This window comes from Canis lupus (genome assembly GCF_048164855.1).
Source record: "Canis lupus baileyi chromosome Y unlocalized genomic scaffold, mCanLup2.hap1 SUPER_Y_unloc_7, whole genome shotgun sequence".
Lineage (NCBI taxonomy): Eukaryota > Metazoa > Chordata > Mammalia > Carnivora > Canidae > Canis > Canis lupus.
Window position 1 is genome coordinate 17,804 of NW_027326475.1, and position 12,933 is coordinate 30,736.

Here is a 12,933-nt window from a genome sequence, read left to right on the forward strand (position 1 = left end):
CCGGGTCTCCAGAATCGCGCCCTGGGCCAAAGGCAGGCGCTAACCCGCTGCGCCACCCAGGGATCCCTGGAACATTTATTTGATGTAAATAGGAATAAATCTTGTTACATGCTATCACATATTCCATGTATGAAATTTTAGGACATTATGCTAAGCGAATTAGGCCAGTCACAAAAAGACACAGTCTGTGTGGTCCCCTACTCATACAAGTTACCAAAATTAGTCACATTCATAGAAAATAAAAAAGTAAGTAAAGCTATTGTTTACCAAGGCTGGGGTTAAGAAGAAAAGAGGAGTATTGTTAAAGAAGACAGGGTTTTTTTTTGTTATTTAAAATGAAGAAGTTCTGGACACAATGCACCATAGTGTAGATGTATTAACACTGCATTCTATTTACACTTCAAAACGGTAATGATGGCAAATTTTACATGTTTTTACCACAATAAAAAAAATGTGCCGTTAGAGTTACTGCTGATCCAAAAGCAAAAGACTTATGAAAGGTCTCAGAAAATTTAAAAGAGACATTAAGATTAAGAGGAAAAAAATACTGTTTCTTTCTCTTGGATTTGATTGATCTTTATCTTGAAGAGTTTGTGTTTGAATTCCTCATTACAAAAAAATCTGTCACCATCTTCCACGTCCTTGCCCTTGGGGTTTTTGATGAGAACTCTAGCTCTGCCACAAGCTAATGACTGAAGAGTTCTTCTTAGTTCTCTATCCTCTGAATGAGAAAAAAAAATGTTTAGAATTTTTTATATCACACACTTAATGAATATAATCAAAAGTTACTTAGTCCATATGGACATTGCTGTTACAAACATTGGGGTGCAGCTGTCCTGCCGTTTCACTGCATCTTTGGGGTAAATCCCCAGCAGTGTAATTGCTGGGTCATAGGGTAGTTCTATTTTTAACTCTTTGAGGAACCTCCACACAGTTTTCCAGAGTGTCTAAACCAGTTGACACTCACACCAACAGTGCAAGAGGGTTCCCCTTTCTCCACATCCTCTCCAACATTTCTTTCCTGTCTTGTTAATTTTCACCATTCTCACTGGTGTGGTGGTAGCCAAACTGTGGAAGGAGCCTCAGTGTCCATCGAAAGATGAATGGATAAAGAAAATGTGGTATATGTATATGTATACAATGGAATATTACCTAGCCATTAGAAATAGATACCCACCATTTGCTTCAACATGGTTAGAACCAGAGGGTATTACGCTAAGTGAATAAGTCAATCGGAGAAGAACAAACATCATATGGTCTCATTCATCTGGGGAATATAAATAATAGTGAAAGGGAATTAAAGGGAAAGGAGAGTGGAAAATATCAGTGACAGTGACAGAACATGAGCAACACCTCTCTGGGAAATGAACAAGGGTGGTGGGAAGGGAGGTGGGCGGGGGGTTAGGGTGACTGGGTGATGGGCACTGAGGGGGGCACTTGACAGGATGAGCACTGGGTGTTATATGTTGGGAAATCGAACTCCAATAAAAAATATATACAAAAATTTTTTTTTAAATAAGGTTTTAAAATTAAAAAAAAAAAACAAAAAAACTTACCTAATCCAGTAGCCATCTTAATTTCTTCTAAGCTGAAATGATCTCCTTCATTAAACATCAACAGCACCAATGTTTGGAAAAGAGTCACCTGAAGTTCTTTTTTGCCCTATTAGAAGCAATATTGTATTAATTTATAGAACAATAACATGTTATTGATGACTCAGGTAGGACTTTAGTTACATAAGATGGTCTACATTTGTTGTATTAAAGTATTAAATTGAAAAATAAGTCCTGTGGAAGCAAAGTAGAGCTAAAAGTAGGTGAATATTAACTAGAAAATAATAGAATTTACTGTTTCCACAAATAAATAAAACACACTTTCCATCTCAAACCTCAGAACACACTAGATATATTTTAAAAAATGACAGGAAAATATGCGTTAATTATCTATTCGTCACTTATTCACATTAATATAACTCTGGCTAAATAATTTCCCAATTGCTTCTTTCAGTTACCATTCACTGATAGTAATTATGAAAATTACGTTGTACTCCTTCTAAACATTTAACTGAAATCAATTAAATACTTAATGTTAAACCTTTGAGCATGGGGGGGAAGAAAAACCCCTTTGACACTGGTCTTGACAACTTTTTGGATATGATACCAACAGTAGCAGCAGCAACAACAACAAAAACAAAACAACAGCAAGTAAGCAAATGGGACTGTCGTAACAGCAATTTTCTGCAAAGGAAAGGAAATAAATTTATTCATTGTTCAATTCAACAAAATGAACGGCATCCTACAGAATGGAAGGACTTATTTGCAAACCATTTATCTGACAAAGGGTAATATCCAAATACATAAAATATTTATACTACTCAATTTAAGAAAAGCCAAAATAAAAGCTCATTAAAAACAGGCAAAGGGTGTCAATAATCAGTTTTTCCAAAAAAGATACGCAAATGGCTGAAAACTACATGAAAACATGTTCAAAAACAATAATCACTAGGGAAACTGTAAACAAACCAAAATGGAAGTTCATCATAAAAATAACAATAGAATCATCATTATATATATATATTTTTTTTTTCTTTTTTAAAGATTTTATTTATTTATTCATGAGAGACAGAGAAAGAGGTAGAAACACAGGTAGAGAGAGATGCAGGCTCCATGCAGGGAACCCAATGTGGGACCCGATCCCAGGATTCCAGGATCACACCCTTAGCTGAAGGCAGAAGCTCAACCACTGAGCCATCTCGGAGTCCCTAGAACAATATATTCTATAATCCAACAATTCCACTTCTGGGTTTCTATTTGAAAGAAAGGAAATCACTATGTAAAAGAAATCTGTGCACCCTCATGTTCTTTGCAGCACTATTTACAACAGCCATGACATGGAAACAACTTAAGTATATATGAATAGAAAAATGTGTAAGAAAATGAGACAGATTAGATTAAATAGATACACAGATTAGATAGGTTTATGTAGGTATACAGTTTTTATATACATTAATTATACATAGATACAATGTGTATTTATCAATAAGAAAATAAAATTCTACCCTTTCTGACGATGATGGACGGAAGGCATGAGGCTAAGTGAAATAAGTAACAGAAAATCAAACGCCATACGATCTCATGTTTTACATTATACTATGCTAATATATATTCCCATCGGTCTGAGAGCATAAGTGCCCAACTAATATCTCAAAACTAATTCCCATCTGCTCATGAGTGCTAACATCTGGCCTATTTAATATCCCTAACTGAGCTGCCTTAGTGAAGGTGTTTTTCTGCCAAAACAAACCTGTAAAGGCTTTAGAAAGAACTGCGTACTCAAATATACAGATAACTCAAGGAATCAAAGATTCACGTGAACAGTACACGGTCAAAGTATACTAACAAAGCACCAAAACTGATGTCAAAAAATGAATATGAATTCTGACAAATAATTCAGAACAATCCTCTTAACAAAATTTAGTGAACTACAAATAATGAAAGACAACTAAGGGGAATTTAAGAAAACAATGCATGAAAATAATTGCAACAAAGATACAGAAATGACTAAAGACAAAAATTCGACAGTGGAAGAACAGAGTGAGTGAATTCAGTTTAGAGCTTATTCAATAGCTATCTCATTATGCAGAATAAAATTCAGTGAACTTCTGGGGTTATGAGAATCCTAGAAAAAGAGGAGAAAGACAATGTGACAGAAGATATATTTAAAGTAATAAGGACTGAAAACTTCCTAAACTAGACAAAAGAAATGTATGTCCAGACTCATGAGCCCCAAGAGACTCCAAATAGGTTAAACTTTTAAGGAGTAAACTCATTACAATGAAATTATCAAATGTGTAAACCAAAAGAGTTTTGAAAGCAACAAAAGAAAATTCGCTCATCATATACAAAAGTGAGACTACAAGAATATGAGCAGAATTCTCACCAAAACTTTGCAAGCCAGGAGAGAGCAACCTATACAGTAATAAAAAAAAAAAAAGAAAAAATAAGATCCAATGATATGGTGCATATCAAAAACTGCATTTTAGCTTTCACAGAATGTACAGGAAGAGGTGAAAAGATTTTGCCTAGTTTATATTAATAGCCAATTAATTAATAATTAACAGAAATTAGACAAAATACAGATAAGGCCAAGAATGGACAAAGAAAGGTGATTATATAATGAAAGGGCAATCCAAAAAGAACACAGAAATTTTAAATACATATGCTGTCAACATATGTATTTGACAGAAACTTTAAATACATAAATATATATGCTGTCAACATTGGGGCACTTAATATATAAAGCAATAGTAATAGAACTAAAAGGAGAAATAAATTAAAAAGTGACAAGTTAACAGTTAAGGACTTTCCATACACTATTCTCACGAACAGACCGTTCATCCAGATGCAAAATCAATTAGTAGGGAATGCTGAAAAATACTGTAGACTCAAGGACAAATAGAGCCTTTTTTGGGGACAGATAATATATGCCATTTAAATAATTTTAAAAAGCAGGAAGATAGAAATTCTATCAGGTCTATTTTCTGACCACAATAGTAAGAAATCAGAAATCAGTAACAAAAGGAAAACTTGCAAATATATGGAAGCTACACGACACAATAATGGTTCAAAGATCTTATAAATATACTTACTTGAGACAAATGATAAGGGAAATGAAACTGATGAGTTGTAGCAAAAGCAGTGGTTAAAGGGATTATTTTTACAGCAATAAATATCTACATTTATTGTATTACCTCAAATTCACCTAATTTATATCAAGTAGGAACTAGAAAAGCAAAAACAAACTAAGTCCAAATTAGTAGGAGGAGAGACCTGGTATCAGAGCAGAAATACATGAAAGAGAACAGAAAAAAAAAAAAAAACATTAACAACACTAAAAGTTGGCTCTTTGAAAAGAAGAAATTTGCAAAACTTTACACAGACTCATCAAGAGAAATGACAAAAAATTATAAAGACAAGACACTACCACAGAAACCACAGAAATTCAAAGATTCGGAAGACTACTATATACAATAATACACCAAAACATTAGATGACCTAGAAAAAATAACTGAATTTCTAAAAATACATAACTTACCATCACAGAAACATAAAAAAATAAAAAACTTGAACACAGCAATTAGTAGTAAAGAGATCGAACAGGTAAATCAAAATCCTTCTACAAAGAAAAATACAGACCCTAACTTCATAAGGGGTAAACTACTTAAAAAATAATACCAACTCTTCTCAAACTCTTATAAATAACTAAGATGAGGGCAGCCCTGGTGGCGCAGCGGTTTAGCACTGCCTGCAGCCCAGGGCGTGATCCTGGAGACCCTGGATCAAGTCCCACGTCGGGCTCTCTGCATTGAAGCCTGCTTCTCCCTCTGCCTGTGTCTCTGCCTCTCATTCTCTCTCTGTGTCTCTCTGAATAAATTAATAAAATCTTAAAAAAATAAAAATAAAAATAAATAAATAAGATGAGGAAACAGTACCAGGTTCATTTCAGTAGGCGAACATTATTACACTCATAATAAGGCAGATAAAGACACTATAAGAAAACAGCAAGATACCTTGAATACATGTGCAAAAATTCTCAAATACTGGGTAAGTGAATTTAACAGAACCTTAAAAAGATCTTCTACCATGACCCAATGGGATTCATCCCCATGATACAAAGGTGAGTCAACATATGCAAAGCTATGTGACATATTACACTAACAGAATGAAAGATACAAATCACATGATCATCTCAATAGTTGCAGAAAAAGCACTTGAAAATAATTCACGTGAATTCATGACAAAAACTCTCAAACAAGTGGTTACAAAATAACATACCTCAACATAATGAAGGCCACAAATGAGAAGCATACAGCCAACATTTAGCTGAACAGCAGAGGTTAGAATTTAATCTTAACTAAATGGTTTCAGCTGCAGGCTTACATATTTTTATTTTCTCCATTTTTCCCACCAATTTTATTTTTTTTCCTGTTTCAAACTCAGCTCCATTCCTCCAACTTCAAGCCATCTACTTATCAATTACCTCAGTCTTCCCTGTTCTTCCCCATTCTCCACTTAAAGCCTGTCCTCTAAATGTCTTCCTATGAAGTTTAGACTTTGGTCCATTAACAGGAGTAGATCCAGCTTTTGTGGCATCGGAATCTTACACAATTTGGAGACCACTCTCAATAAAAATGATTTAATTCGAAATGAAAAGTTATACAGCTAAATAACTATGTACTGAAAATGAATAAACATATTTATGGCTGGAAAGTAACATATATGGTGATTACATTATCAAGATTATAACTGATTATGACTTCATAATTTGCATTCACAGCTAAATATTACATTTCTGTTTTTGTATGGTTTTTTTTCTGTGCTTTTATTGGTTTTCCCCAGGTACATATGCATCATCTAGTTTTCAACAGGTGTTATTTCCTTTCAATGTATTAAAAAAAGGCAGAATATAGTCATAACTTTTTAATACCTATAGTTATTCATATTATCCTGAATGCAGGTAAATAGCTTCCAGGGAGTGAGATACTAATTATTAATTCCAGCAAATACTGCACTAGTTCCCTTTTATCCCAACCTTTGTTCATTCTGGGATGAAATTTTGAAAAAGTACGTGTCTGTGCATGAATACACCTGAAAATAATTAAATTATCTGTAATATAGTTCTCAAATTTGGTTATGATGTGAATTTACAAAGTAATTAAGCAGAGCTGTTTTTTTTTTTTAACATCATTACGATATGATGAAAAATGCTCCACAATAATGGAAGGTATTTCCCTAATAAAGAATCCATTGTGTATAATTTGCTGAATAACAAAACCAAAAAAAAAAAAAAACAACAACAACAAAGAAAGGTCTTAAAATTTTTACTGGGAAACAAGTAACACTTCTGAAAATATGTACTTGCAGAATTTTTAATTTAAAATAGATGTCACGAAATCCCTGGGTGGCTCAGTGGTTGAGCGCCTGCCTTCGGCCCAGGGCATGATCTTGGAGTTCTGGGATTGAGTCCCACATCAGGCTCCCTGCATGGAGCCTGCTTCTCCCTCTGCCTGTGTCTCTGCCTCGCTCTCTGTGTCTCTCATGAATAAATAAATAAAATCTTTAAAGAAAATACGTGTCACATTCAGGTGGGATGCAGGATTTTTACAGCCTGAAATTATTCAGTGTGCTAATATGTGTCCTAATACACTTTCCAAACCCGTAAGCTGCAACATATCAACCTTGAACACTAATACAATATAAAGACTTTGGAAGATAATTATGTGCCAATGGAACATTGTCAAGCATGATAAATGTATCAGTTTGGTGGGAGGTGCTGATCAAGGGAGACTTTGTGACTTCTGTTCAATTTTTCATTAAATCTTACACTGCTGGATTGAAGAGAATGCATGTATAGTTTAATTTCAAATCATTTTAATGAAAAAAGGAGTTATGAAAATATTATAATTTCTCAAATAATGAGAGTCCAACCAGCAAGAAGACTGGTCCTATCTAACTCAATCTGGTATTATCAGCATATAGAATAATTCAGGAAAATATCACAGTCTTTCTTGATTCCCTTTTCCAATTGTATTACAAATGTTAGTGTCACTAATAATTAGCGGTGTTTTCTTTCCTAAGTGAAGGACTTTGAACTGTTAAGAAGATTCACCATAGAAAGCAATTAAAATTTGACTTTTCATTTATTAATTAATATAGATGCTCATGATGAATCCAGAAGAGTAAAATGAAGTGAAAATTGCACATTAGAAATCTCTAATATTAGTGAAATTAGTAAAAATCAGTAAAACGAATTGTATGTTTGCAGCATGATAGAAGACAAAATGGTTGGAGGCAAATTCTTTATCTTTTCAGGCTTCCTGAAGTGAAAGAAGTATGATTAAGTTTGTCATTTTTAATGACATTTCTGTACTATTTTACTTGTTATCAGGTATACATTGAGTTTCCCATATGTATGTAAGAGCAAGCATAATAATGCATTCATACATATCATATAAAAATTAGTTGTAATTATTCATCCTCTTGTGTAAGTTCTTTCAATAATATTAAATATTCAGATGTAACCTGAGAATTTACATCATCTAGGTCCAACTTTACCTTGGGAAATCAAGTGTATCTTATATTACCCTGAGACCCTTAAGGGTCTAACTATTATCACTCCTGAAATGTAAACATGGTTTACATTTTCCTAGGTTCAAATCAAATGTGAGTTATTGCTTTTCAGCATGGCCTTTCCCAAACTGGCAGAGACAGAATTAAAGACAAAATCTCTCATCATCTCTTAATACTTTGATCACTGAGCCACCATACTCAATTTATACACTTAAGGAATAGATTCAGTCTTCTTTGAAGGTAGAGAGAAACATGTTGGAGATATTTATCTATGGATTGTCAATGCCTGGGGCTTCTATGAAAAGAAAAAAGTGTCACACAGTGAAGTGCTCTGGAGGATATATAAACTTCTTGTGGCTGCTATAAGACTTACCACAAACAGTGGCGCAAAGTGAAACAAGTATATATTCTATCACAGTTCTGAAGGTCCGGAATTCACATGAGTATCACTGGGTAAGAATCAATGTGTGGCAGGGTTATACTCTCTTCAGGGAGTTTACAGTATCCTCCAGCCATTTTCACAATACCATTCCTCTCTCTCTGTCTCTTTCTCTCCGTTTGTGTGTGTGTGTGTGTGCGCGCGCGCGTGCACATGCATGTGTGTGTGTCTTGGGAAGGGGGTGAGGGAGAATGGTGTGTGAGTTTGTATGTAACCTTTGGTATGGCATTTAGGGCCCATTCAGATAATCCAGGAGGACTTTCTGGATTACGGATTAAGACTTTACCTCAAGGTCTTTCATCACATCTGCAAAGACCTTTTTCTTCTTTTCATATAAAGAAATGTTACAGTTCCAGAGAATAATAGGATATTATCTTGGGGACCCAATCTTCAACCTACCACCGGGGCAAGAGTTAAAAGTACTGATAAGAAAAGAGAGCCAGCTAATTGCTGTGTCATTATCTCAGAAGTTCAGGCAATGAATGGCATTAAACACACAAGGCAATTAATTGCCTATTTTGTCCCAAATCAATTCCTAAGTCCCAGGCATCAAGAACTGATCTCTGAGAGCTCAGTCAACATTTTTCTTCTTTCCTTCATTTTTTTCATTGCATCAAAAAGTTAATGTGCTACACAATCCAAGGAGCTTTGGTGCTGGTCTTATTTTTTTCCTTTAATCCTAATAGTTTCAATAAAACACTCCACACCCAACTATGTCAGAATAAATTTCACACTGTGCTGATTAAGTGCAAGCTTCCATCAGGCTTGTGAGGTCAGAGTGGTAAATGGCCAGGGCTCTAATAATTACTGATAGTGATTTTGAACGATCAGAGAGCAAAGAGTGTGGTTTAATATCACAGAAATCCAAGAGTGGACAAAAAGGAAATTAAAATTAATGTTTTAAAAGTAATGTTTAAATAAGTAATGTTTTAAAAACTGATTTGGCATCACTTGCCATCAGGGAAATACAAATCAAAACCACAATGAGATTTGACCTCACACCAGTGAGGATGGGGAAAATTAACAAGGCAAGAAACAGCCAATGTTGGAGAGGATGTGGAGAAAGGGGAGCCCTCCTGCACTGTTGGTGGGAGTGTGAAATGGTGCAGCCACTCTGGAAAACTGTGTGGAGGTTCCTCAAAGAGTTAAAAATTGACCTGCCCTATGACCCAGCAATCTTTACCCCAAAGATACAGATGCAATGAAACGCCAGGACACCTGCACCCCGATGTTTCTAGCAGCAATGTCCACAATAGCCAAACTGTGGAAGGAGCCTCGGTGTCCATCAAAAGATGAATGGATAAAGAAGATGTGGTTTATGTATACCATAGAATATTACTCAGCCATTAGAAAGGACAAATACCCACCATTTGCTTCAACGTGGATGGAACTGGAGGGTACTATGCTGAGTGAAGTAAGTCAATCGGAGAAGGACAAACATTATATGTTCTCATTCATTTGGGGAATATAAATAATAATGAAAGGGAATATAAGGGAAGGGAGAAGAAGTGCATGGGAAATATCAGGAAGGGAGACAGAACATAGAGACTCCTAACTCTGGGAAACGAACTAGGGGTGGTGGAAAGGGAGGAGGGCGGGGGGTGGGGGTGAATGGGTGACGGGCACTGAAGGGGGCACTTGACGGGATGATCACTGGGTGTTATTCTGCATGTTGGCAAATTGAACACCAATAAAAAATAAACTTATTATAAAAAAATAACTGATTTCTACAAAAATGATACATGCATCAGCATATTCAAAGTTCAAACACTTCATCATTAAATAAATGAACTTCCTTCATAAGAAAAATATGTATTAAAATATTCTTTATGAAGATAAAACTATTATTTAAAAGTAAAATGCTATCCTTAAAAATCACTTGCTTACCTTTTTAAATTCAGCTTTAAGAACACAGTGTCCAAGAGTTGACTGCCACTGAAGTTTCCGGCCACTGTGTTTGCTTAAGTAGAAATTTTTGAAATTTTCCTGAAGTCTTTCCATCTGGAGGAAAGAAGTAAAGCATCAGTATTGAAACTTATGCTAGCTATCGTACCAGTGGCAGCCCTAGAGTATTATATTTAAAATTGTATATCACCACCTCACACAGGACTATGTAAGAGACTTTTAGGGAAAGGACTGAGTGAGAAAAATGAGAGCTCTGAAAGTAGAAAACAAACCATTGTTATTTTCTTCTAGTTTATATGTATGTGTTCAATAGCTTACATATGCTCTTACGGAAAATGACAAACATGGTAATATAATTATGAAAAATAAATCCATGTAGAAAGAAAGTAAAGATAATAGCAACTGAGTTGCCAACATTAATAAAAGGGGACCATTAAAAAGATGATGGGTAATTGATTTAGCAGAGAAGAGAAAGCTAAAACCAAAGCTGCATGCTGAAAATTGGTGGTACATGGACACGAATTTCCATGATTACTAAATGGAATGAGTAGAACAATGATGTGCTGAATCCTTTTTCCATCATATATTTACATGATACATGAATAAATAGTTATATTAAAACACTGTAAAGAAAATAGAAGCCAATACCAGTAAAAAGCACAGCCTGAAAGCAGAAGGAAGCCAGGATGATAGATTTAGAATCTCATCTGACTACATAATAACAACAAACTAAACTATTAAATTTCTTGAATACTGAACTGTTTAATCTGGTTGCCAGATTAAATCTCCATCCTAAAACCTGAAAAAATACCTTTCAAAATGGGCAACATTAAAGTGATACTTATATTAACATAAAAAATGGCACAGAAACTTAAAAGGTTACATTAAAACTTATCTGCTACGGGATATATTTATAGTCATAAACAACGAATTTCTTACCTCTGGGGGTAAATGGATCTCCTTAGGGATATAGGTTGGCCAAAAACTTGTCGTCAGAATATTCACAGTCAATTCAATGTTTCCTGGTATATTTTGGTTCTGCATATACTGTAAGAATAAAAGAATGCAATCAAATAAGAATTTAAAAACCCCTACATGGTTATAACTCTGTAATAGAAATTCATTACTAAAAACAACTTGATAAATTAATGATAAATTACTCACTAAAGATATACCCTGCATTCAAAATGAAATTAATTAAATACCTGTTTTAACTGAATCATGGTATCTTTGGAAAGCTCCATGTCTTTAAACATTCCTTGAAGTTTATTAGTGAAAGCAGTTCCACATTCTGTAAAATATTTTAAAACAATTATAGGTGACATTGAGGAATACTATAGATCGGGAACTCTGAGAGCCCAGCTCCCTGAAATATACACTGAGAAACCTTACAGAAGTATCAGAATTATACCTTACCAAAATTCTGAGAGATATTCGAAGGTTCTCATAAACCAACTGATTAACCAGTATAAAGGCAACATAAATTTAAGTATGCAGTATTTTACCTTACTATATTCTATCCAATTTCCTGTCAAAAAGAAATCTTGTGCATCACTGTTTATGGTTCCAATTGAATATCTGGTTCCCAAGAAACTGTATTTGTCTGGACTCAATTCAAGTCTCCCAGAGTAACTAACCCAGGACTCTATCAGAAAGTTCCCCAGAACATTCAAAGATAAATAAATAAGCTCTTCCAGCCTAAACAGAAGTAATGGTTTGGGGCAAAAAAAAAAAAAAAAAAAGACATGCCAAAAGACTGGGAACAGTAGTCATTTTCAGGAATAAAAAATTTGAGATAGGGGATCCCTGGGTGGCGCAGCAGTTTAGCGCCTGCCTTTGGCCCAGGGCGCGATCCTGGAGACCCGGGATCGAGTCCCACATCGGGCTCCCGGTGCATGGAGCCTGCTTCTCCCTCTGCCTGTGTCTCTGCCTCTCTCTCTCTCTCTCTCTCTCTCTCTCTGTGACTATCATAAATAAATAAAAATTAAAAAAAAATTGAGATAGAGGCAAGATGGCAGAGGAGTAGGGGTCCTCAACTCACCTGGCCCAACCAACTTACCTAGATAACTTTCCAATCATCCTGAACACCTATGAACTCGACGTGAAATTTAAAGAGAGAATAGCCTGAATGCTACAAAGAGAAGGGTTTTCCCTTCTAGCAAGGTAGAAGGTGGAAAATAATAAAAGAAAAAATGATCAAGTTGGGGGGGGGGGTGGTATGTGTGAAGAGTCAGGCTAAAGCCAGGCAACAAAAGCCTCCAAGACAGGAAAACCCAGCCTTGGAGAAGGAGGAAGTTTAAAATTCCACCCCTGATTCTTCCCAGAAGGAAAAGTGCTTAGCACGGAAATTGGGCAGAATGGCAAGAGGACCAGTGAAGCCTCCAGTTTTCTGAGTCACAATGAGAGAAGGGGCTCCGTGATGGTTCATTCTGGGAAAGTGCACCATAAACTGTGGACAAA

The 12,933-nt window shown here is 35.3% G+C and overlaps 1 protein-coding gene across 5 annotated transcripts in view; it reads right to left on the minus strand.

Moving 5' to 3' along the window:
• Positions 1 to 358: 358 nt before the first annotated feature.
• Positions 359 to 12,933, minus strand: part of LOC140629719 (cullin-4B-like) — a 73,214-nt gene continuing 60,639 nt past the window's right edge. For all 5 annotated transcript variants that reach the window (XM_072819304.1, XM_072819305.1, XM_072819303.1 and 2 more), the window contains 5 exons: positions 11,679 to 11,764; positions 11,413 to 11,520; positions 10,456 to 10,569; positions 1,557 to 1,662; positions 359 to 721 (listed from right to left, as the gene is read on the minus strand). In XM_072819304.1, coding sequence (XP_072675405.1) covers positions 531 to 721; positions 1,557 to 1,662; positions 10,456 to 10,569; positions 11,413 to 11,520; positions 11,679 to 11,764 — 605 coding nt within the window. In that variant the 3' untranslated portion in view covers positions 359 to 530. The remainder of the gene's footprint in view (positions 722 to 1,556; positions 1,663 to 10,455; positions 10,570 to 11,412; positions 11,521 to 11,678; positions 11,765 to 12,933) is intronic.